Source organism: Aotus nancymaae, unplaced genomic scaffold (assembly GCF_030222135.1).
Source record: "Aotus nancymaae isolate 86718 unplaced genomic scaffold, 86718_ANA_hifiasm-v0.15.2.pri h1tg000029l, whole genome shotgun sequence".
NCBI classification, from domain to species: domain Eukaryota; kingdom Metazoa; phylum Chordata; class Mammalia; order Primates; family Aotidae; genus Aotus; species Aotus nancymaae.
Window position 1 is genome coordinate 26581392 of NW_026988442.1, and position 26780 is coordinate 26608171.

Below are 26780 nucleotides of genomic sequence, written 5' to 3' on the forward strand. Positions count from 1 at the left end.
CGAAGTGGGCAGATCACCTGAGGTCACGAGTTCAAAACCAGTCTGGCCAACATGGTGAAATCCCATCTCTACTAAAAATTTAAAAATTAGCCAGGCATGGTGGCGGGCACCTATAATCCCAGCTACTCAGGAGGCTGAGGTAGGAGAATCACTGGAACCCAGGAGACAGAGGTTGCAGTGAGCCGAGATCACGCCACTGCACTCCAGCTTGGGCGACAGAGCAAGACTCTATCTAAAAAAAAAAAAAAGAAAGAAAGAAAAGAGAGAAAGCCCAGATTAAAGAGCAGTTCCAGCAAGCAGGAATCAAGGACTTAATAGCTGAGCCGCACGCAAATGTGACAGCAAAGGTGCAGGGATTTGATTATTTCCACTTTCAGAAATGAAGCAGCCCGCTAGATTCCAGAGGGAAAAGCCAGCCTTTTCAAGAATAAAGATGGAAAAGTAGCTCACAAAAATACTCCCCATGGCTACCCAAGTGACACGTTCATCAGTGTCCTCAATAACATTCCTATATACTACTAGATTACACAGTTACCGAAAAATTCACAACAGAGGTCAACAAACTTTCTCTGTAAAAGCCCAGAGACAGCTGGAAACAGTGGCTCACGCCTGTAATCCCAGCAATTTGGGAGGTTGAGGTGGGCAGTTCCCTGAGCTCACATTCGAGACCAGCCTAGGTAACATGGTGAAACCTTGTCTCTACTAAAAATAAGAAAATTAGCTAGGCACAGTGGTACATACCTGTAGTCTCAGCTACTCAGGAGATTGAGGTGGAAGATCACTTAAGCCCAGGAGGCAGAGGCTGCAGTGAGCTGAGATCACGCTGCTGCACTCCAGACTGGGCAGAAGAGCCAGACCTTATCTCAAAAAATAATATAAAAAAGCCCAGACAGTAAATATTTTGGGCTTTGCAGGCCATACAGGCTCTGCTGCAAAAGCAGCCATGAACGATATATAAACAGATGAGTGTGGCTGTGTTCCAGTAAAACTTTATTTGCAAACACAGGTTGGGGGCCAGATTTGGCCTGAAAGCTGTAAAATCTGCCATCTTCTATACTAGTCCAGTAACTGCCAACCCTGGCCGCACACCAAACTTGCCTGTGAAGTTTTAGAAAATCCTGAGGCCTGAGCCCCATCCTCAGAGACTCTGACTCAATTGGCTAGGGGGAAGGCCTGGGCATCACCCTTTTACAAACTTGCCAGGAGGCCAGGCGCAGTGGCTCACACCTGTAATCCCAGCACTTAAGAAGGCCAAAGCAGGTGGATCACCTTAGGTCAGGAGTTCAAGACCAACCTGACCAACATAGTAAAACCCCATCTCTACTAAAAATACAAAAATTAGACGGGCATGGTGGCGCATGCCTGTAATCCCAGCTACTTGGGAGGCTGAGGCAGGAGAGTCACTTGCATCTGGGAAGCGGAGGTTCCAGTGACCCAAATTACACCATTGCACTCCAGCCTGGGCTACAGAGTGAGTTCCATCTCCGAAAAAAAAAAGAAAAACACCAACAACAAACTTGCCAGGTGATCTTAATCAGCAGCTAAGGCTGAGAACCCTGTATCAAACCAATCTTCTATATGAGTAAAGAAAACTCACTATTTATCTTAACTTCTGTGTGTCAGTGTTAACTGGACCACCTTTCTAAACCTCGGGGTCCATAAAAAGAGGCCTAGATCTCAACTGAATAACTGAGTTGTGAGTGTGTGCACCTGCACGTCTACATGCATGCCTACAGGAAATGCAACCCATTAATTTCTGCCTAAAAAGATTGAACACTGGAATGTTCATAATCAAGAAAAATGCGGCCGGGCGCGGTGGCTCACGTCTATAATCCCAGCACTTTGGGAGGCCGAGGGGGGTAGATCACGAGGTCAAGAGATCGAGACCATCCTGGTGAACAAGGTGAAACCCCGTCTCTACTAAAAATACAAAAATTAGCTGGGCATGGTGGCGCACGCCTGTAGTCTCAGCTACTCGGGACACTGAGGCAGGAGAATTGCTTGAACCCAGGAGGCGGAGGTTGCGGCGAGCCGAGATTGTGCTATTGCACTCCAGTCTGGGTAACAACAGCGAAACTCCATCTCAAAAAAAAGAAAAATGCAAAGGTAAAGTATCTCATTTTACAAACCAAGGTTTCTCTGGTCAATAAGATGCTGTTATGTTTATTCTTCTTAGAATAAACTACCAAATGGCTAGGGGCTGGGCCCAGGCCCTGGGGACTGACCTTGAGGAGTTTAGCCAAATGTAATGATCTTTCTCCAACCTGCAGCTGCATTTGACTCTCCTCTCCTCCTCAGGGAGAAAAGAAGAGCTTCACTTTCTCATGTAGTTCATATAGCTTATCGGGATTTCTTCCACCCCTGCCCTTCTATATCGGGAATTTCTTCAGAATCCACCCTTGCTGCCAACATTTTGAACTTTTCAGCTGATATGAAGACAGCTCAGGCTATAAATGGAAACCAGGGATGAAAAATACCCACGCTAGAGAAAGAGGCACGATCTTACATTTCTGGAGGGAGCATAACTCAGAACCACATCTTTAGAGGGCAGTTTGGCGATACCTCTCAAAATGTCACCGCATGTGGCCTCTGATGCTCAATTCCATTTCTAGGAATTTATCCTATGGATTACCCTCCCACGTAGGCAAAAGGGTTCTTCACTGCAGTTGTCTTCAATAGCAAAAATGGAAAGAAGTACAGAGTCGGCAAGTAAGGCGCCTGAATAAATGTTACAGTTTACCTTTAAATGGAATTAAATACAGCTGCGTTGATATCAACAGCCAACCTGTTTAATGGAAAAGCAACAATCGACGGAGCACCTTAGCACTGCTGCAGGGGAGCCAAGCAGGAAATGGCAAATAGCTGGGAAAACCGTTATATTCTCAGGGTTTACCAACAGTGGCACTATTGATATCTGGGGCCTGGATAAGTCTTTGTTGTGGGGCTGGGGTGGGTGGAAAGGCTGTCCCGTGTGATGTAGGTGTTTAGCAGCACCCTGGCCTCTACCCCTAGATGCTAGTAGCACCTACATACCAGTTATGACAATAAAAATATGTCTAGGCGGGGCACGATGGCTCACACCTATAATGCCAGCACTTTGGGAGGCCAAGGTGGGCGGATCACTTGAGGTCAGGAATTCAAGACCAGCCTGTCCAACATGGTGAAACCCCATCTCTACTAAAACCCCATCTTTACTAAAAATACAAAAAGGTCGGGCGCGGTGGCTCACGCCTGTAATCCCATCACTTTGGGAGGTCGAGGTGGGCGGATCACAAGGTCAAGAGATCAAGACCATCCTGACCAACATGGTGAAACCCCATCTCTACTAAAAAAAAATACAAAAAATTTGTGGGCATTGTGGTGCATGCCTGTAGTCCCAGCTACTGGGGAGGCTGAGGCAGGAGGATTGCTTGAACCAGGGAGGTGGAGGTTGTAGTGAGCCGAGATCACACCACTGCATTCCAGCCTGGCGACAGAGCGAGACTCCATCTCAATAAATAAAAAATAAATAAAAACACAAAAATTAGCCAAGCGTCACGGCACTCGCCTATAATCCCAATTACTCAGAAGGTGGACTCAGGAGAATCACTTGAACCAGGGAGGCAAAGGTTGCAGTAAGCCAAGATCATGCCACTGTACACCAGCCTGGGCAAACAGAGCAATACTCCAACTCAAATAAAGAAATAAATAAAAATAAAAATCTGCCATATGTCACCTGGGACACAAAAATGACCCAGAACCCATGCTATATCTCTAGAAGGGCTCTAGAAACTAAAACCAGCAACAGTGGTGACGTGCGGGGACAGGGGTATAGAGACAGGTGGTCAGAGGTTAAAGACATGCTGGCCTTTCATGGAAGTCCTTCTGTGCTTTGAAACTTTTGTTACCGTATGTACTCATAAAAATAAACTCTATAAAAGAAACATTTAAGCACTTCTTTTTCCATTTAAAAAGAGAGAGAGCTGGGTGTAGTGGCTCATGCCTTTAATCCCAGCACTTTGGGAGGCTGAGGCAGGTGAGTCACAAGGTCAGGAGTTCGAGACCAGCCTGGTCAATATGATGAAACCCCATCTCTACTAAAAATACAAAAATTAGCCGGGCATGGCGGTGTGCACCTGTAGTCCCAGCCACTCAGGAGGCTGAGGCAGGAGAATCACTTGAACTCGGGAGATGGAGGTTGTAGTGAGCCAAGATTACACCACTGCACTCCAGCCTGGGCAACAGAGCAAGACTCTGTATAAAAAAAATAATTTAATTAAATTAAAAAATAAAAAGAGAGAGACAGGGTCAGGCATGGTGACTCATGCCTATAATCCCAGCACTTTGTGAAGCCGAGGTGGGTGGATCACCAACTCTCGCTCAGGAGTTTGAGACCAGCCTGGCCAACATGGTGAAACCCCATCTCTACTAAATACAAAAAATTAGCTGGGTGTGGTGGCGCATGCCTGTAATCCCAGCTGCTTGGGAGACTGAGGTAAGACAATCACTTGAACCCAGGAGGCAGAGGTTGCAGTGAGCTGAGATTGCACCACTGCATTCCAGCCTGGGCAACAAGAGTGAAGCTCTGTCTCAATAAAAAAAAAAAAAAAACAGAGAGATTTTTGTTCTAAAACTGAATGCAAACTATAGTAGATGGACTTCCAGGAACTACAAAATGACAGCTCCTTCAACGGAACAGTATCACTTAGACAAGACACCCTGGCTGGCCAGGCATGGTGACTCTCGCCTATAATCCCAGCATTTGAGAAGCTGAGGCAGGAAGACTGCTTGAGACCAGCCTGGAAAACATAGCAAGACCATGTCTCTATATCATTAAAAAAAAAAAAAAAAAAGAAGAAGAAGAGAGACCCTGGCAGACACTATCTTTCAATCAAAGCCACAGATCTTCCCCACCTCATTCACTCTAAAGAAAATCAAGACAACATCTGAAAAATCTGGGCCCGGGCACTCCATGTATGCTCTCAAAGAAAGACTGACTTCCAAGATACAGCTTTATGCACAAAAAGAAAGGAGGCTTCCTGTCAGTAACAGTGGAGAAACAAACAGAAAGGCTCGGGGTGTGACAACGTTCCCTGGCCCTGCCTGCATCTTCAAAAGAGCATAAAGGCGCATTTCTGTCACTAATAGGACTACTGAAATGCTGAGTTTGTTCAGCTCAAAGTAAACACCCTCTGTGAAATAAGAGATGGGATTATCAGAGAAAGCAAACAGGAGTCTAGAAGAAGAAAAGGGTTGGGCCCACCTCTTCTAGTCTTAGAAACTGATTCCTATTTATGACTTATTTATAATCACTGCTGAGTCATACAGGGGGCCCGTAATAATCCACTGGGCTCAGCTCCTTGTTTTAGAGATGAGAGGAGAGGAGAGGCCCCGGACAGCAAATGAGGGGGAACAGGGAATTAGCAACCAAAGCAAGAACCAGGTCTCTGTACAAACCTTCCCATCTTATACCATATAATCATATACCACACACACAAATACCATATACTCATAGACCACATATACCCATATACTCATATGCCATATACACAAATACATATACTCACCATATACACATACATATACACAAATGCCATATACTCACATATCATATACACATTTACCATGTACTCATATGCCATATACATGTATATATACCCATATACCCATATGCCATATACACACATATGCAAACACAATATACACACATACATATATACTCAAATATACCCAGTATATGCACATATACCATATACTCATACCATATATATACATACCATATACCCAGTATACACACATATACCATATACACACATACATGTACTAAAATACCATATACCTATATACCATATAATCTTTTCTTTCTTTTTTTTTTTTTCCAAGACAGAGTCTCACTCTGTCACCCCAACTGGAGTGCAGTGGCGCAATCCTCGGCTTACCGCAACCTCCGCCTCTCGGGTTCAAGCAATTATTCTCCTGCCTCATCCTCCTGAGTAGCTGGGACTACAGACGCACGCCACCTCCCCAGCTAATTTTTGTATTTTTAGTAGAGACGGGGTTTCAGCATATTGGCCAGGACAGTCTCGATCTCTTGTCCTCGTGAAAACCTGACAACCTATAGACTGGTTTTTGTATGGTTGGTTTTGTGTGTCTGTCTGGCCCAAATAGAGTTTTGGGTCTTTGTTTTTGTTTTTGTAGCACAGGGTGTCACTCTGTCACCCAGGCTGGAATGCAGTGATTCGATCATAGCTCACTGCAACCCTGAACTTCTGGGCTCAAGTGATCCTCCTGCCTCAGCCTCCCAATATGTGGGAATTATAGGCAGGAACCACCACACCTGGCCAGTTTTTGTTTTTAATGAAACTGATTGACAGCTTTTAAAAACTAGGAGAAATCCTGTAATAATCTGGAGTTCCGTTTTTCTTAACAATTCAGTCTGACAATGCAGGTTAAACTGGCAGGAGCCACATCCTTTACAAATTCCAAAATGTCACCTTACCCCTGGCCCCAAAAGCTGATATATCCAAAAGGCACAGAAGACAAACTTTGCAGCAGACAGGCCTGAGCCTGAAGGCCAAACTCTACCACAAACCATGGGTGATCCTTGGGTAGGTAACTTGCTTCTCTGTGCCCCAGTTTACATTTCTGTGAAACAGAGATATTAACTACTTTAAAGGTTGCTGTCGTTTTTTTTAAAAAAAATAGTTTTATTGGCTGGGCATGGTGGCTCACACCTGTAATCCCAGCACTTTGGGAGGCTGAGGTAGGCAGATCACCTGAAGTTGGGAGTTCAAGACCAGCGTGACCAACATGGAGAAACCCCATTTCTACCAAAAATACAAAATGAGTGGGGCATGGTGCCGCATGCCTATAATCCCAGCCACTAAGGAGACTGAGGCAGGAGAATCGCTTGAACATGGGAGGCAGAAGTTGCAGTGAGCCGAGATCACGCCATTGCACTCCAGCCGGGGCAACAAGAGTGAAACTCCGTCTCAAAAAAAAAAAAAAAAATTTATTACAGAGAGTAAATTTCACTTTTGGGGGAAAACAGTTCTATGAGTTGTAACACCTGCATATATTCCTGTAACCACCACCACAACGAAAACACAGAGCAAGTCCAGCTCCCACAGAACCCCTCCCAACGTGTAGGCGAACCCTCCTCCACCCCAAGCCCCGGCTATCACTGATCCCATCTCCGTAATTCTGCCTTTTCCAGTATATTTTTGAAGGAAATCCTGTTTTATTAGCTATAATAATTTCATCATTATAAAGGGTGCTCGCTCTCATTCTCCCTGTCTATGGAAAGAAGTTCCACAGCCGATAAACATAATCAAGCCCCATAAAGCATTTGCTCAGTCCCTGGGTGGTGGCTGGAGAATTCCTTAGCATTGCCCTCTTTGTTCCGATCTCATTCCCACCCACGGCACTTCCATCGGTCCCTAGCTGGTCATTGCAATCCCAGCCCACAAAATGCCCATATTCTCAATGCTCTTGTTCCTGCTGAAGAAGATAAGAAGTGTGTCCTGGGCCTCAAAGAGCTCCCAGAGGAGACACAAGAGAGCCTCGGATCCCTGGTACCCACCCACCACCATGCCACACGCCAGGAAGAACCCTTTCCCTCCCACAACGGATCAAATCAAACAAAAGACCCACAGTGTCACGAGGAAGCCCAGTGACCACCCAGTTTCAGGAAACAGCTATTCTTGACAAGCATGACTGGCAGAGAGGAAATGTCACCGTGAGAACGCCTCCAAACAGCGTTTCTTTTCGGGGTATGGAGGTGGAAGGAGGGCGTGAGAAAGCACACCACATTTTTGGGAACGATAAATGTTCCCAAGGAAGCACATGGGTCCCTTTTCACTCAAGTGAGGAACCAACCGACTGGTCTGAATTGGGAGCCCTGGAAGCAGTGGCCCTGACCATCCTATTATATCTGGGCTTCACTCACAGGTGAGCCGGGATGGGAGCCAGGCTGTGCTCTGGCCCTGCTGCTTCTGGGATCCTGGGCACCCCATGCCTCCTCTCCAGACCTCCCTTGTTTTTCTCCATCTGAAAACGGCACTGTAGGACAAGATGGACCCGGAGGGCGCCAACCACCAAAGGCGTGGAATTCACATCAAAGCATCACTGGGCACAGGTGGCCACCCTCTCTTCCTGGAACCCCCACACTGGAGGCTCAAGGGCAACACATTCCCCTGGTGTGGCTCCTCCTGACCCGCCCTCCTTTCCAGACTCCACCTCTTGCTTCTCCTCCTCCATGCACTCAATGTCCCAGGGCCCTCATTCCTGCTCAGTGCTCTACCCTTGACTCGAAACCTCAGTAAGCCAATAGGGCTGGAGTCTTGGTTGAGTGGGCCATCCTATGTGCTGGAGGATGCTTAGCAGCAACTCTGACCACCAATCATTAGATGCCAGCAGCATCCCCATCACCCCCTCAGAGTCATGAGCACTACTGCTCTAACCCAATCCCACGTACACATCGAGATTCCCCGAATTACACCTCCTGCCTGAACCTGGCCGCAGGCACCCTACTTCCTGCCTCCAGCTGCCCTAGTGACGTCTCCACAGAGGGGTGTAACAACAGCTCAAATTTACAGAATTTAAACTGGACCCTTGGCCGCTGCTCCTGCCATACCCAGATCTATCAGCACAATTACTGACACAATCTAGAAATTCTCTGCTGGGGGGCCTGTTCTACAGGTTGTAGGATGTGCAGCGGTATCCAAGGCCTCTGTCCATTAGATGCCAGGAGCACCCCAACCCCAGGAGTGACAATCAAAAATGTCTCCAAACATTGCCAGGGGGTGGGGCAGGTGATACAAAATTGCCCCCAGATGAGAATGACTGATGTGGACTATTCTAAACACAGCACAGAGAGCTCCTTCTGAGGTGTGAAGTCCATTCACATCCCTCTTGCACTGAACCCTCCACACCAGGGTCTATGAGACTCCCGTACTGTCTCCGACTCCATGGAGTGGCCTCACCCTCACTCACTGTGATGCAGCCACCCTGGCCTCCTTGCTAATCCTACAACACACCCAGTTACTCCTGTAGCACACCAACTTAATCCTTACCCTAAGGGCTTTACAATCTCTTATTCTTTCTAGAATCTTTTTCCTCCTAATACTGGCCTGGATAATTTTTCTTGTCATATAAACTTCAGCTCAAATATCGCCTCCCAAAGAGGCCCTGTTTAACCCCTCCACCTAGGTGGACTCGCTTTCCACTCTATCTCCATGCCTAGAATGGTGCACAGCACACAATAGATGTTCAAGAAAAATCTGTGCCAGGGGCAGTGGCTCATGCCTGTAAGCCCAGCACTTTGGGAGGCCAAGGTAGGCAGATCACCTGAGGTCAGGAGTTCGAGACAAGCCTGGCCAACATGGTGTAACTCTGTCTCAACTAAAAATACAAAAATTAGCTGGGCAAGGTGGCAGGCGCCTGTAATCCCAGCTACTCAGGAGCCTGAGGCAGGAGAATTGCTTAAACCTGGGAGGCAGAGGTTGCAGTGAGCCGATCACGCCATTGCACTCCAGCCTGGTGGACAAGAGTGAGACTGAGTCTTAAGCAAACAAACAAAAAAAATCAGTAGTGAGGATGCAATGAATCGATCAATAATGAATCCACTATGGGCCAGGTACAATGACTCATGCCTGTAATCCCAGCAGTTTGGGAGGCTAAGGTGGGAGGACTGCTTGAGGCCAAGAGTTCAAGACCAGCCTGGGCAACACAGCAAGACCCAATTGCTACAAAAAATTTAAAACTTAGCTGAGTATGTAGCTAAAAACTAGCTAGGCCTGTAGTCCTAGCTACTTAGGGAGGCTAAGACAGGAAATAGCTTGAGCCCAGGAGTTCAAGATTGCAGTGAACTATATGATTGCACCATTGCACTCCGGCCTGGGTGACACCCCATCTCTAAGAAAATAGTTATCATCATCATCATCATCATCATCATGATCATTATTCAGGAAATGAAGACCAGAATGTAAGAATTAGAAGAGAAGCAAGGAATATCAGAGTATGCTGTACGCAAGAAAGGTAAGTACTGATTCCTCCTACTTGCTTCTGTGCCATGGGTGTAATTTACAAATAGGAGAACTGGGTTACTGTGGTCAAGGGCAAATGAGGTGAAAACACTGGCCCAGAATATCTCTAGATAAAAGCACTTAGGGCCGGGCACGGTGGCTTATGCCCGTCAGACCCCAGTACTTTGGGAGGCAGAGGTGGGCGGATCACCTGAGGTCAGACCAGCCTGGCTCACATGGTGAAACCCCACCTCTACCAAAAATATAAAAATTAGATGGGCATGGTTGTGCACACCTGTAGACCTAGCCACTCGGGAGGCTGAGACATGAGAATCACTTGAACCCGGGAGGGGGAGGTTGCAGTGAGCCAAGGTCGCACCACTGCACTCCAGCCTGGGCAACAAGAGTGAAACTCCATCTCAAAAAGAAAAAAGAAAAAAAAAAAAAGGACTTTGTATGTCAATAGGCCCCAGGAAATCCCTTACTTGTTCTTTTCATAGATCTTTTCTCACCTTTATCCACTGAAACTTTTACATTTTTTGCATAGAGAAAGGAGTTGAAGGTTCAAGAACCAAATGCAAAAGAGGAGACGTTATTTGCAAAAATATCCACAGTTGCCACGGAAAGATACTGGCAAAAACTGCAACTGACCCAGGTTAAGATTCAGGATGCTGCCGGTGGTGGATGTTTTGTCCATTTTTGTCGTGATGGGAGTTGACAGTTGAGGAGAGAAGGGCTTCGGGCTGCCGGATAAACTCCCTGCTTGTCCCGCCTTGGTGGAGGCTGGTGAAGCTGAAAAAGTAGGGCATTATTAAAAGACAGGTTTATAAATAAGTAAGTCAAACGTATAGGTGTGGTGCAGGGAGAGAATGGAGAAATAATGACATTGTGGCCGATACAGCATCACAGAAGGGGTGGGGCGGGGCGGGGCATGGCAGGCTGACCATTTATTTTCAGCAAAGGGCTTTAACCCGACGTGAAACCGTTAAAGCCACAAGTGAGGAAGGTCTCCCCAGTTATTCTATTAACCACAAAGCTCTAAGACAAATCGGCTAAGCTGCCACTGAAATTGGTTTGGCCCATTCATGGGCATAAATCTCAACATAAATAGCGATTAAACCAACCCCCACATGGTCCAGATGTGGAGAACAGGAGCCAGGCGTACAAATGCGTGTCATCCGTTTGTAGAAAGACACTGCGGTCAGCTCACACGCGGCCACTGCACCTGCCAGGGACCAGCTCGGCCCCTTGGGAAATCTCCAGCTCCCATTTCAAAGGCTCTTGAGGCTGTGTGAAGCCAAACCCAGTACCAGATGGAGTGAGGGGGACATTGGTAAATTATCTCTTTCTTTACTGTATTTCAAACTTTTACAGGAGGAGACAGAAACTGTACCCACGCCTAAGGCTTTTAGAAATACCTTAAAACGAACTACAAATGCTTCTCCTCTCCCACTTTTCACAGGGTTAGGACAAGAAACCACTTACATTTTAAAAAGCAGTGAGCCTCCTAAAGATCCTTTGAATTCTGCCCCTTTGCCCTTGCCCCTCCATGGTACTAAGACTGCCCTGTTAATGCCCATTTAAAAACAGCTGGGACATCTGGGCATGGTGGCTCATGCCTGTAATCCCAGCACTTTGGGAGACTGAGGCGGGCAGATCACCAGGAGCCTGACCAATATGGAGAAACCCTGACTCTACTAAAAAAAGAGAAAATTAGCCAGGTGTGGTGGTGCATGCTTGTAATCCCAGCTACTCAGGAGGCTGAGACAGGAGAATAGCTTGAACCCAGGAGGTGGAGGCTGCAGTGAGCCGAGATTGTACCACTGCACTTCAGCCTGGGCAGCAGAGCGAGACTCCATCTCAAAAAAAAAAAAAAAAGAACAGCTAGGACTAAAGGCAGGACTGACAACAATGACAGCCAACTCTTCCAAGACAAGAAACATTCTGAGCTGATCTGGTCCTTGAAAGGAATTTGTAGATAGCAAATTGGAGTTAGGAACTGAGACTCCCCAGGGACTTCAAAAGTGCTGGGGCACTTGGGTGGGCATTTGCCTCAGTTTCCCCATCTGACAAATTGGAAAACTCAGAATAAGGCTTCAGTGTGTTAAAACTCACATACCGGTTGGGTGCGGTGGCTCACGCCTATAATCCCAGAACTTTGGGAGGCCTAGGCTGGCGGATCATGAGGTCAAGAGATCAAGCCCATCCTGGCCAACACAGTGAAACTCCATCTCTACTAAGATACAAAAATTAGCTGGGCTTGATGGCACGCACCTGTAGTCTCAGCTACTCAGGAAGCTAAGGCAGGAGAATTGCCTGAACCTGGGAGGCAGAGGTTGCAGTGAGCCGAGATCGAGCCACTGCACTCCAGCCTGGCGCCTGGCAACAGAGCAAGACTCTGTCTCAAAACAAAAAAAAAAATTAAATACCGGCTTGGCTGATGAATCCACAAGAGCGAGGCAGCTCCGGTGCCGGGACGTGTCTGCACTACTGTTAATGTAACATAGTGGGAAAGACTCCAGACGTAAAGAGGCCTGGATTCAAGCATGGATCAGAAGCCAGACACCGTGGATTCAAGTCCCAGCTTAGCTGTTGCCCTGCTGTGTAACCCAGGGCCGGTTACTGGCACCTCTGCCTCTCTCTTCCTGGCAGCAGCAAAGAGAGACACTAATAATATGATACAAAGGGATGATAACAGTAGCTACATCTCATCAGGCTGCTGTGAGGATTAAATCAATCATCCGAACAGTGCCTGGCATCCAGTAAGTACTCTGTTACTGTTTGCTATTAGAGTGGTTTTATTTTCTATTTCCCCATTAACCTCTAGGGCTTTGGGGTTATCCTCTGAACCACTGATTCTCGGCTATGAGCAATTCTTCTCCCCAGGGCTACACCGGGCAATGCATGCAGACATTTTAGGAGAGTGGGGGTTGCTACAGGCATCTGAGACACAGAGACCAAAATGCTGCTAAATCTTCTACAATGCACAGAACGGCCCCCCACAAGAAAGACTTATCTGGCCCCAAATGTCAACAGTGCTGAAACTGACACACCACATAGGGATGGAGGAGGCCATGCAGCTGGGAATCCTTTTCCTCATCTGGAAATGAGAAGGAAGTGAGGATCAACGTCCTCGATCTATGTCAACTGCTGCTCAGCAAGTCCTCAATAAATATTAGAAATTGTTTTAAGAAATAAGTTTTTCGACACCAGAACTGTTGTATAAAAGAAAGAAAAAAAAGAAATGTTTTGTTTTTGTTTTTTTGAGACAGAATCTCGCTCCGTCGCCCAGGCTGGAGTGCAGTTGTGCAATCTCAGTTCACTGCAACCTCTGCCTCCTGGGTTTCAAGCGATTCCTGCCTCAGCCTCCTGAGTAGCTAGAATTTTAGGCTCCCACTACCACGCTTGGCTAATTTTTGTATTTTTAGTAGAGACAGGGTTTTACCATGTTGGTCAGGCTACTCTGGAACTCCTAACCTCAAGGATCTACCCACCTCAGCCTCCCAAAGTGCTGGGATTACAGGTATGAGCCACTGCACCCAGCCTAGAATTAAGTTTTTAAAACAATAAATCTGTTTTACTGCAAGGATTAATAGAATTGGCCTAGCACATGGCATGCCACGTTCCTTGGCGGGGGCTGTTATTATTATTACACAGTCCTATCACTGGTACTGTCAGAAGTAGAACTAAAGTGTTCGTTACATAAAGAAACAAGAATAGGCCAGGTGTGGTGGTTCACCCCTGTAATCCCAGCACCTTGGGAGGCTAAGGTGGGAGGATCACTTGAGCTCGAGAGTTCGAGACTAGCCTGGGTAACAACATGGCAAAACCTAGTATCTACTAAAAATACAAAAAAAAAAAAAAAATTAGCCTGGTATGGTGGCACACGCCTGTAGTCCCAGCTACAAGGAGACTGAGATGGGAGGATCCATTGAGCCTGGGAGGTCGAGACTGCAGTGAGCCGTGATCACACCGCTGCACGCCAGCCTGGGAGACAGAGGGAGACTCTGTCTCCAAAATAAATAAATAAATAAATAAATAAAAATCAAGGCATTTTAAGAGAAGTAGTACCAATCAAATCTTTAGCATTAGGATTTTTAACATTATTCATTCATTTATGTTCTACCTCATTCCAAAAGCAATTTGCAGCTGCTCAAATATCTGTGTAATAGATTCCCCTTGAGAATTAAAGACCAGGACTTCTCTAATTGTGTTCCCTTAAGCAAACTAGCCAAGTCTAACAGGGAGGGCCTTACTATACTATCAAATATGCTGCCTGGGAATGCTGAGAACTTTGACAAGGAGGTCAAACCCTAAAGGGTAGCAGGAATAAACAAACAAACAAAAACTCACAAAGATGTGAGCAGCCAAGTGAATCCACATTTTCCTGCTCGACAGGTCAAGTGTGTGTGTGTGTTTGTTAATTTGTTTGTTTGTTTGTTTGTTTGTTTTGAGGCAGTGTCTCACTCTGCTGCCCAGGCTGGAGTGCAGTGGGGCAATCTCGGTTCACTGCAACCTCTGCTTGCTGGGTTCAAGCAATTCTCCTGCCTCAGCCTCCCGAGAAGCTGGGACTACAGGTGTGTGCCACCATACCCAGCTAATTTTTTTGTATTTTTAGTAGAGATCGGGTTTTGCCATGTTGATCAGGCTGGTCTTGAACTATTGACCTCAGGTGATCCACCCGCCTTGGCCTCCCAAAGTGCTGGGATTATGAGCCACCACACTCAGCCTGTTTTTATCATTCTGTATATACATTCACGTATACTAAAAAATTAGTAACTAAAACAAGCCTTTAATTTGATACATACATAGTATTTCCTTTGTTAATAAAGAAACAACTGTTGAGATTTAAGAGATATGCTATAAATATTAAAAGTTATGGCTGAGGGTGGTCATGAGTTCAGGAGTTCAAGACCAGCCTGGCCAATATGGTGAAACCCCATCTCTACTAAAAATACAAAAAAATTAGCCAGTCCTGGTGGTATGGCCTGTAATCCCAGCTACTCGGGAGGCCGAGGCAGGGGAATTGCTTGAACCAGGGAGATGGAGGTTGCAGTGAGCCGAGATCACGCCCCTGCACTCCAGCCTGAGTGACAAGCCAGACTCCATCTCAAAAAAAAAAAGAGAGAGAGAGAGAGCTATGACTAAACAGATCACAAAAAAAAGTGCAAGTCAATACACATGAGGGTGCAGGTGGTACTGGCATAGAGGCCAGAGATGGTTCTCAGCATCCTAGGTGCACAGAATAGCCTCACAATAGAGAATTATCCGGCCCAAATGTCAATGGTGCTGAGGTTGAGAAAAACCTGTTTCAAATCACTCCAGACATTTTCAAAGGCAAAAAGGCTTGGAAATGCTTGTTTCAATTAAACTTTGAAACAGATGCCAATCCTTTTATAATGCCATACATCTTGCCTAAAGGAAGAACTAATTGCCTTTGAAGTCACAAATAATTTAACCAGATTTCATACTTTGATGTGAGATTCACGAGTGTGGGCTAAAACACATCATTTGTTATCTGCATTTACAAAATGCTACCCTGTGTGAAGGGCTGTTCCGACTACAGTAGAAAACATGAACCTTGGAATTTAAACAAGGAAAAAAATGTCCCTTCCCTCTCATGCACTGCAGCACTCTGGGCGGGGCGGAGAGAGGCAGAGTGAAGGATTCCTCCTAAATGTCCTCCACTTTAGAACCTCAGAAACAACCTGTCTGTTCAAAGTGCCACACCTTGCACCACTCCTATGGTGCCACGCACAGATGAGCACAGCACTGCCAGATGGTCTAGGACAGGTCAGGAGGTGTTGGTAAAAATGCTGTTTTGAAGGTCGATTTACTAACACAGAAACATATTCAGAATACAAGGCTAAGGACCAGGCATGGTGCCTCATGCCTGTTATCCCAGCATTTTGGGAGGCTGAGGCAGGCAGACTGTTTGAGCTCAGGAGTTTGAGACTAGCCTAGGTAACATAGTAAGTCATAGCCTACACAAAAAATGAAAAAAAAATTGTTTTTAATTAGGTGTGGTGGTACACATCTGTAGTCTTAGCTACTCAGGAGTTGAAGGCTACAGTGAGCCATGATCACACCACTGAACTCCAGCCTGAGTGACAGAGTGCAACCCTGTCTCTTAAAAAAAAATAAAAACGTTTTTGGTCAGGCATGGTGGCACTTCTTTTTCCATTTAAAAAGAGAGAGATAGGGCCAAGTGTGATGGCTCACGTCTATAATCCCAGCACTTTGGGAGGCTGAGGTGGGCGGATCACCTGAGGTCAGGAGTTCCAGACTAACCTGGCCAAAATGATGAAAACCCGTCTTTACGAAAAATACAAAAGAAAAAAAAATTAGCTGGGCATGGTGGCACACGCTTATAATCCCAGCTACTTGGGAGGCTGAGGCAGGAGAATTGCCTGAACCCAGGTGGCGGAGGTTGCAGTGAGCCGAGATGGTTCCATTGCACTCCAGCCTGGGCAACAAGGAGAAATTCCATCTCAAAAAAAAAAAAAAGGTTTTTTTAATATACAAAAATAAAAAATAAAACAAAATACAAGGCTAAGCCTTAAAAAAAAATAAATGCTACGACTGGGTGTGGTGGCTCACGCCTGTAATCCCAGCACTTTGGGAGGCCGAGGTGGGAAGATCACCTGAGGTCAGGAGGTTGAGACCAGCCTGACCAACATGGAGAAACCCCATCTCTACTAAAAATACAAAATTAACTGCGCATAGTGGCGCATGCCTCTAACCCCAGCAACTCAGGCGGCTGAGGCAGGAGAATCACTTGAACCTGGGAGGCGGAGGTTACAGTGAGCTGAGATCGCGTCATTGCACTCCAGCCTGGGCAACAAGAACGAAACTCCATCTCAAAAAATAATAATTAAATAAATTAATAAATAAATAGATGCTACAATATACATCAGACATTGCAAACAAGTGACCCATGAACCAAGCAATACACAGATGCATTTAATGTGACATAGCTTTTCTCTATTTAAATATGTGAGCAAGTACATAAAAGTAGATAGCTGAGCGTGGTGGTATGCACCTATAGTCCCAGCTACTCTGGAGGCTAAGGTGGTCTATGTTGCCCAGCCTGGGCAACATAATGAGGATCCTGTTTCTAAAAAAAAAAATAATAAGAAGAAAATGTTGGAGTAGTTCACACTTTTTAAAATTGAGGGTTCTCTTGAAAAATCAGAAATCTCTCAATACAGAGCCCATACTCCTACGTGGCAAGAACCAGTAGGAGGAAAAGGTCCCTGATCCCTTGCAGAAAGGTACACCTCTCTAGCTCAGCATCTTGAGAGCTCTTGACCCGTTAGTCATGTGTAACACTTACGGGTAACATGGGTGTGTAACACTTACCCAAGAGCTGCTGACTCTTCCGATTCATGGTGCGTGCTAGCATTGGCACTATTGTGTTTCCTTATGAAAGAGCTGCTTATCATTGTAACACTAAAGTAGCCACAGGCTACTGTAGTACCTCCCACATGCACTATGTATCAGAAGGGTCCCTAACCCCTTGGGTTGTTACACACCCATGTGCACACACAAGCACACAATGTGTAACAGGTATGGTGAGAAACATCTGTGTGCTTTCATTCACCCCAGTCTCTAACTACCACTCCCCAACCTCACTCACTGCCACATCTGCCTGATCCCTGTATTTGAGTTTTCAGCTTAACAGTAGGACTTAAAAACCAACACAGAAAAAGCACTGGAAACACAATCTAAGGGCTGGCTGTGGGAGGTGGAATTATCAGTGACTTTATTTATTTATTTTTTTGAGATGGAGTCTCGTTCTGTCGCCCAGGCTGGAGTGCAGCTCAAGCAATTCTCCTGCCTCAGCCTCCCGAATAGTTGGGACTACAGGCATGTGCCACCATGCCCAGCTAATTTTTTGTATTTTTATTAGAGATGGGGTTTCACCATGTTGGCCAGGCTGGTCTCAAACTCCTGACCTCAAGTGATCTGGCCCCCTCGGCCTCCCAAAGTGCTAGAATTACAGGCATAAGCCACTGCGTCCGGCCATCAGTGATTCTGTAATAAAGAACTATTTTACAACAAAAACATATTGATTTCACAATCTTTTTTTAAAAAGGAGTATATGAAACTTCTTTCCTTTCTTTGTTTCTTTTTTGAGATGGAGTCTTGCTCTGTAACCCAGGCTGGAGTGCAGTGGCACGATCTCGGCTCACTATAACCTCCACCTCCCGGGTTCAAGCAATTCTCCTACCTCAGTCTCTTGAATAGCTGAGATTACAGGTGTGCACCACCACGCCGAGCTAATTTTTTGTATTCTTAGTAGAGACAGGATTTCACCGCATTAGCCCAGATGGTCTCGAACTCCTGACCTCGTGATTCACCTACCTCAGCATCCCAAAGTGCTGAGATTACAGGCGTGAGTCACCGCACGCGGCCCCTCTTTCCTTTCCTAAACAGTAACCCCAGTGGAGCTATAAGACCAAAGGACCATTAGCCCAGAGGGTTGTGAATGTCAGGCCCCATGACTCTGACCCTAATACATATTAGTGACTTACATTCAGATCCTGCCAGCAAATACTAGCAAATGCCTGACCATTCTGGCCAGGAGGTCTATATAATAAAGAGGGAACTACAAAAATCACTGAGATTATTAAGTGCTTTGGCCATTAAGGCAGCAAGATTACAGGACACTGTGAGTTAAAGGCTTCTGGCTGAGCAAAGGGCTTCTTAGAAAGCTAAATATCCAGTTCTAAAGACAGCTCTGAGTTCTCCAATCTTCTAAACAAAAAGAACGTTTCTACATTCTCATAAAAGTTTTATGCAATAACATTTCAATTAGTAGTTTCATGTTGCTAGTTACAAAACTTTCACTGGCGAAGCTACTTATATTATTTTCTATTCCATGACATGGCAATTTTTTTACATGATTTTGGATGAACTACTGTCTTACCTCGATTATGTTATCCCGACTGTGGAAGCATTTCAAAACACATTTCCCATCTCCTTCCACTAAATGTTTTTATCACTGCTAACAGCAGAGGGCAGTAGGGTGCAGTGAAAGGAAACGGGTTTAGATGCAGCATCTGGCTGTAGGGACTTAGGCACCTCCCTTACACCCAGCATAGCCCTCAATTTGCCTTCTGTAAAATGGGAAGACTGACTCAGTTTCTTCTAATCCTCTTAGTCTATGATAGCGGTTGGCAAACTATAGCCCATGGGTCAAACTGGGCACCACCTGTTCCTGCCTGGTCTGCAAGCTAACAAAGGTATTTTAACATTTCTTAATGGTTAGGGGGAAAAGAATTAATAGTTCATGAAACATGCAACTTATATGAAATTTAAATTCCAGTGTCCAGCCACCTTGGAAGGCTGAGGAGGGCAGAAGACTTGAGGTCAGGAGTTCGAGACCAGCCTGGCCAACAAAGTGAAACCCTGTCTCTACTAAAAATACAAAAAATAGCTGGGCATGGTAATGCAGGCCTGTAATTTCAGCTACTCAGGAAGCTGAGGTAGGAGGATTACTTGAACCGAGGATGGGGAGGTTGCAGTGAGCCAAGATCATGGCACTGCACTCCAGTCTGGGCAATAGAGTGAGACTTCATCTCAAAAAATGTAAAAATTAAAAGAAATAAAATAAAAAATAAATAAATTTCAATGTCCATTAAAAAAGTTTTATTGGAACTCAGCCACACACTATGACTGCTTTATTTTCCCTCTGCCTGCCTATCTATCTATCTATCTATCTATTTATTGAGCTAGCGTCTCACTCTATTGTCCAGGCTGGAGTGCAGTGGCACAATCATAGGTCATTGTGGCCTCAAACTCCCAGGCTCAACTGATCCTCCAAGCTCAGCCTCCTCAGTAGCTGGGACTACAGGAGTTTGTGGCTATGTTAGTGCAATGATGACTAAATAGCTGCATCGTTGGAAAAAAGACCCAAAAAGCCTAAAATACATACTATCTAGCCCCTGATAGAAAAGGGAGCAATTTGTAAGATTAAAATGATTTTCAATATCACTCTCTCGTCTTTCACTACACATTGGCTAATTCATGATTAGTAAATGACCTAAGCACATGCCAGCAAGGAGATTATATTTTAGGAAAGGGACTTTAAAGCCTACTGAAATGGGGGCTTCTACTAACTTCTCACCTAAAAAGCTACTCAAAAGAATGAGGTATTTTGCCAGGAAGCCTGATCTCACTTATCTTTCTCCTTTAAACTAAACACATTAGCCATTTTCTTATATTCCTATAAAACTGAATTTTTTGCAGTGTGGTACAGAACCAATGGCGGCATATACACCACGTTTCACTTTACTAGTTATGTATTAATTTCACATATATTAGGAAAAACCACAACAAGCAATTTAAAAACACAAGTCTATACATTGTGTTTAGCTTAGGACAAAACTGAGTTACAATTTTAATATCTAAGTGTGTAACAAAACATGGCAGAAAACCATGGCAATGAAAGTTCAGACAACACTAATTCACAAAGTCGCTGCCAAGGTTAAAATTTTAAACATCTACCGAAAAGCATGCTCTTTATGGGAATTAATATGCCGAAGGGTTTGTGTAATTAAGTACCAATTTTGTGAACTTGGCTTAAATGGAACCGTGTCATGGAACAAAAGTAAGCTTTTAAGGACTCTGGTCAGGAACAAGGGGGCAAAAAGGAAGACTTTTCTGAAACTGTGTCAACACAAATTATGTCAATTCCAGAACAAAACTCTACGATTCAACCTTGAGTGTCTAGGACCACATGGCTATGAATGAGAACTAGAGACAGACAGACTGCAGCCTTTATTTGACAGAATTAAAAGCCACAGGCCACTAGCTCTCTCTGTCCCTCCCCTACAGCGATCTGGGGAGCAGCTAGAAGCAGTTCTTGAAAATAACCCAAGGAAAAGAAAAAAAATTCCCAAGAAACAACAGAAGCAAAGTCAGATTCTTTGAGCTCACAATTGACTAAGACCTTAATATTTTAACTTCTGAGGACATTTGTGGTCTCTTGAAGAACTGATGCTTGCTCCTTAAAGGATTCCTATGCAAAGGAAGGAAGGGAGGAAGGGAAAGAAGGATGGAGAGAGAGAGGCTAAGAAAGGGAGTATGAAAGGCTGTCCAAGGTTAAGCCTTTAGCCAGAAGCCTAAAGCTGGTACTCCAACTTGCTTTATTCATTCTAGAAAATCTTCTAAGACATTTTAACCTGACATTTAACAACTGGAGATTTTACTTAAAAACCTGACATTTAAGAATTAGAGGTTGGCCGGGCGCGGTGGCTCAAGCCTGTAATCCCAGCACTTTGGGAGGCCGAGGCGGGTGGATCACGAGGTCGAGAGATCGAGACCATCCTGGTCAACATTGTGAAACCCCGTCTCTATTAATACAAAAAAATTAGCTGGGCACGGTGGCGCGTGCCTGTAATCCCAGCTACTCAGGAGGCTGAGGCAGGAGAATTGCCTGAACCCAGGAGGCGGAGGTTGCGGTGAGCCGAGATCGCGCCATTGCACTCCAGCCTGGGTAACAAGAGCGAGACTCCGTCTCAACAAAAAAAAAAAAAAAAAAAAAAAAAAAAAGAATTAGAGGTTTTACTCAAAAACCTAAGACTTTGGGCCAGGCGTGGTGGCTCACACCTGCAATCCCAGCACTTTGGGAGTCCAAGGCAGGTGGATCACTCAAGGTCTGGAGTTTGAGACCAACCCCATCTCTACTGAAAATACAGAAATTAGCTGGACGTGGTGGTACACGCCTGTACTCCCAGCTACTCAGGAGACTGAGGAACGAGAATTACTTGAACCCGAGAGGTGGAGGTTGCAGTGAACCAAGATTACACCACTGCACTCCAGCCTGGGTGACAGAGCAAGACTATGTCTCAAAAGAAAAAACACAACACAACTATTATGACCTATAAGAGAATGGGATCACACTGGGAAGGCAGAGTACCATTATTATTTTTTACTTCTTTTTATTGTTTTTTGAGACAGGGTCTCACAGGGCATCAGACTTCACCCAGGCTGGAATACAATGGCGCAATCATGGCTCACTTTAGCCTCAACCTCCCAGCTCAAGCAATCCTCCCACCTCAACCTGTAGTCCCAGAGTAGCTAGGACTATATTCACACGCCACCACAACCAGCTAATTTTTGTATTTTTGGTAGAGACAGGGTTTTTGCCATGTTGCCCAGGTTGGTCTGGAACCCCAGAGCTAAAGCAATCTGCCTGCCTTGCCCTCCCAAAGTACTGGGACTACAGGCATGATCCACGGCACCTGGTCAAGTATTATTTTGTATCGTATATGTTTCTCTAACATTTGTGCTGTTTAGTGTGAATGTACGGTTTTGATAGAAAAATACAATTTCAACTAAAACAAAATTCTTAGCAAAGAAAACTGTGTTACGGAAAATCATTAATCCAGAACGCAGTGACATCTGAACAGAACTCCAAAGGACTTCCAGCCATCTCCATCTACTTCTAGATACAACCTTCAGGTGGCCTTTTGGGGACACTTTTCTCATTTCTGGGTTCCTAGCAGCAAGAATCCCATCTGGTGACTTGTTGAAAATTTGCTCTGTGGCCCCCTGCAGTTCCCCACGATTGCTGTGATGCTCACCTGCTTGGGCCCGCCAGGTGTGCACCCACAGGAACCCCCCCCCCGTGTCCAAGCGGTCTCCACCCAGCTCCCCTGCACGAGGCTAACCTGTGCTCTTATCCAGGAAGTCCATGGACTCCTCGCTCGCGCTGAAGTGGCTCGACGTGGCCTTCTTCTCGGCATCCTGCTCCACGTCGGAGCCTGTATGCACGGAAGAGTTTGTGCTCATGGGGGAGCGCGGCATGTCCGACAAGGAAATCCGGCGGCCCGTGCCCCCGCTCAGCACGGGCTTGCTCATCAGGATCTTGGGGGACGCCGTCATGTCAAAGTTGAGCTTGACCTTCTCCTGCTTGTCTATCTTGGCCGTGCCGGCGCTGGGGTTGCTGGGATCGAGCAGCATTTGGTACTGGCTGTTGGGAGTGTAGGGTGTCCTGAACGGAGAGTAGTTAAAAACCCCAAACTTCCTGCGGATGTTCTCCACATAAACCTCCATCTCTTGCATGGCACTGTTGAAGATGCTCTTAGTTTTTTTCACAGAAAAAGGAATTTCTTTAGACATGAGGTAGCAATTATTTATTGGAACCCAGGCCCTAGGAGGGCAAAAGATAAAGAGTTTAAGTCAACTTCAGTAATTTCCAAGATTATTTTTTCTTGATGTGAACCAAATTAGCCAAGCATGTTTGCCAAGATTGTTTCTCTATTAAAAAAAAAATCAAGTTGGTTTGAAGAATTAATTAATGATCCACTTAACAAGCATGTTCTACCATAACAGAACATGAACAACAAAACTGCAGCTGAATCGTCTAAAAGTGCAATGGACTTAGTCACTGTAAGCCATTAAAGAAACAATCCTCTTTGGTTTTTCTCTCTGTGGAGAAAAATACATCAGCCACTGCATCCGACAACACCTTGAAAAGAGACTGATTCCTCACGCCGCACTCAGACATAAAGAGCTGCCTTTTCCCACTGCGATTCTAAATGGGACTAGAAGGAAACTTTGGAAAACTGCATCCCTAAAACGAGGCACGTGTTTTTGAATGTGAGAAAATTCACAAAGAAAATCACTGAAAAAGGAGCTCATTAGACTCCAGGCATAAATTTTCCAACTCCCATCCCAGGCAGGTTCCATCTTCCTAATATCCATACCCCACACTCCAATTTTGCTCTGCAAAGACCCATGAGAGCAAAAGACACCAGCAGCTTTTCTGGAACCAGGGCCAGTGACCCTCAGGGGACGCGGAAACACCACAACCGCTGCCGTGGGTGACCACACAGCTGATACGGGGACATCCCAGACATAACTTGGCCACCATGTATGATCCGCTGGGTCAATCCAGTTTCTGACTGGGAAAACTGGTGGAAGTAAGCTTTCCAAGTAGGGCTTTCCTGGGGGGATTTTTATTTTTTTATTTTTTTTGAAACAAAGTCTCGCTCTGTCGCCCAGGCTGGAGCACAGAGGCATGATCTCGACTCACCAAAACCTCCACCTCCTGGGTTCAAGAGATTCTCCTGACTCAGCTTTCAAGTAGCTTGAACTACAAGCGTGCGCCACCACGGCTCAGCTAATTTTTCTATTTTTGGTAGAGATGAGGTTTCACTATGTTACCCAGGCTGGTCTTGAACTCCTGACCTCAAGTGATCCACACGCCTCAGCCTCCCAAAGTGCAGGGATTACAGGTGTGAGCCACCGCACCCAGCCTTTTTCATTTGCTTTTTTAAGAGACAGAGTTTCCCTCTGTCGCCCAAGCTGGAGAGCAGAAGTATGATCAAGGCTCACTGCAGCCTCGAACTCCCGGACTCAGGCGATCCTCTCAACTCAGCCTCCCGAGTAGCTGGGACTACAGGCACACACAACACCCAGAAAATTTTTTAATTTTTGCAGAGATGGGGTCTCGCTACATTACCCAGGATAGCCTTGAACTCCTGGACTCGAGCGATCCTCCCACCCTGGTCTCCCCAAGATCTGGGATTATAGGCGTGAGCTACCACGCCCAACCTCCAAGGTGCCCTTTTCGATTTCACAGACCACTAACTCAAGCCTGGTAGAAAGCAGTGGGAACAAAGGAGACTTCACAGAAGTAGAAAACTCATGTCTGGGGGAAAGGGAGAAAGGAGTATCTACTCAGTTGCTACCCAAAGCAATCATAGAAATCTGGACCCAACACTGCCACATCTTCCAACATTTTAAAGAAAGGAAGAAAAAACAGTCTTCTTACGTTACATTTTACCCCCATTTCAACAGTTGGCATCTAAGAGAAAACAACTCAGGAGAAATAAAGCATATTCGTGGGCCAGAATTCAGAATTCAGGCAGATTGTTTGCAAGTCTTGGTGATACCAGATCGCAACACAAACTAAAACTAAATGCCCCAGAAATATCGATCTGCTCTATCAAAGTGCTGGATGTCACCAGCTTCTCATCCATTCTGACTGCTGTCTTTCTGCTGAGACCTGAAGAACCATATCTCAGCAAGAGGGCCAGAGCAGAACAGAAGCCAGATGCCCCCAAGGTAAGCGTTTGCCTCACGGTGAGATTCTGTGTTCAAAGCAAGCGGGCACAGATCGGGGCTACTAGAACGACAGATCTGAGACGGCATCAAGGTCTCCAGGGCTGTCCCAGGGCAAATGACTCCCCCTCCCTGGGCCAGCCTCAGCTTTGTCACTGGGAAAAAGGAGAGTGAGTCCCTATCTGGAGAATCAAGAGGCAGGGCCACCAGAAGCTTATCACCAGCTGCTGCTGGTCTCATAACCTCGTCAGCCACACGCCCCACTCCCACTTCACCCATGCACTTTTGTCCGGTATCCACGGCCCTCACTGTTCCCTCCTCCCATGTATTTTCCATGAAATTCCTTGGCAAGGAGGGAAAAGTGTTTCTTTTCTTTAACATAAGCCCACTGCCAGGTGCAGTGGCTCACGCCTATAATCCCAGCACTTTGGGAGGCAGAGGCGGGCAGATCACAAGTTCAGGCATTTGAGACCAGCCTGGCCAACATGGCAAAACCCCGTCTCTACTAAAATGCAAAAAAAATTAGCCAGGCGTGGTGGCAGACGCCTGTAATCCCAGCTAGTTGGGAGGCTGAGGCAGGAGAATTAACTGAATCCCGGAGACGGAGGTTGTAGTGAGCCAAGATTGCACTACTATGCTCCAGCCCAGGCGACAGAACAAGACTCTGTCTCAAAATTAAATATAATATTGGATAACATTGAAAGGTCAAATTGTGAAAAATAAATAAATAAATAATAATATAATAATAATAAATAAATAAAACAAACCCAGGGCTGGCATGGTGGCTCATGCCTATAATCCTAACACTTTGGGAGGCTGAGGTGGGTGGATCATCTGAGGTCAGGAGGTCAAGACCAGCCTGGCCAACAGGGTGAAACCCCGCCTCTACCAAAAATGCAAAAATTAGCCAGATGTGGTGGCGCACCCCTGTAATTGCAGCTACTCAGGAGGCTAAGGTGGGAAAATTGCTTGAACAAGCCACTGCCCTCCAGCCTGGGTGACAAAGTGAGATCCCATCTTAAATTAATTAATTAATTAATTAATTAAAACGAGCCCAGGAAATATTTCAAGGGAAATTAGATATGCTTAACAAAATAGAGTCTCTGGGCGGGGACAATATCTAGCTTCACACTATCTTAGTTCCAACACCATGGTGGCTTCTCCCTGGCTATGTTATGTGACCCTGAGCACAGTACTGCTCTAATCCTAAATTTTCTTGTTGATAAAATGGGCATAAAAGTAGCTTCTACAAAAAAGCATTTAAAACACCAATTGGTTGCTGTCCACTCTTTTTTTTAACTCTACAGGCATTTAATAAAATATTTCCTGTATTTTTGCTTAACTGTGTATACCTGTGCCTCTATAAAACGAAACCAGGCCAGGTGCAGTGGCTTACACCTGTAATTCCAGCACTCTGGGAGGCCAAGACTGATGGATCGCTTGAGTCCAGGAGTTCAAGACCAGCCTGGGAAACATAGTGAAACCCCATCTCTACTAAAAATACAAAAAATTAGCCGGGCATAGTGGCACATGCCTATAGTCCCAGCTACTTGGGAGGCTGAGGTAGGAGAATGGCTTGAACCCAGGAGCGGGGAGGTTGCAGTGAGCCGAGATGTTGCCATTGCACACCAGCCTGGGCGACAAAGCAAAAAAGAATGACTGTCAGAATTTCCCTGCCCAAAGCCTACTAAAACATCC

The 26780-nt window shown here is 45.7% G+C and overlaps 1 protein-coding gene across 23 annotated transcripts in view; it reads right to left on the reverse strand.

Annotated features, from left to right (window-relative positions):
- The window catches only part of ZMYND8 (zinc finger MYND-type containing 8), a 141921-nt gene that overhangs the window by 38635 nt on the left and 76506 nt on the right, over positions 1-26780 (reverse strand). For all 23 annotated transcript variants that reach the window (XM_012467372.2, XM_012467375.3, XM_012467387.2 and 20 more), the window contains 2 exons: positions 22685-23166; positions 10656-10796 (listed from right to left, as the gene is read on the reverse strand). In XM_012467372.2, the coding sequence (XP_012322795.1) occupies positions 10656-10796; positions 22685-23166 (623 nt within the window). The remainder of the gene's footprint in view (positions 1-10655; positions 10797-22684; positions 23167-26780) is intronic.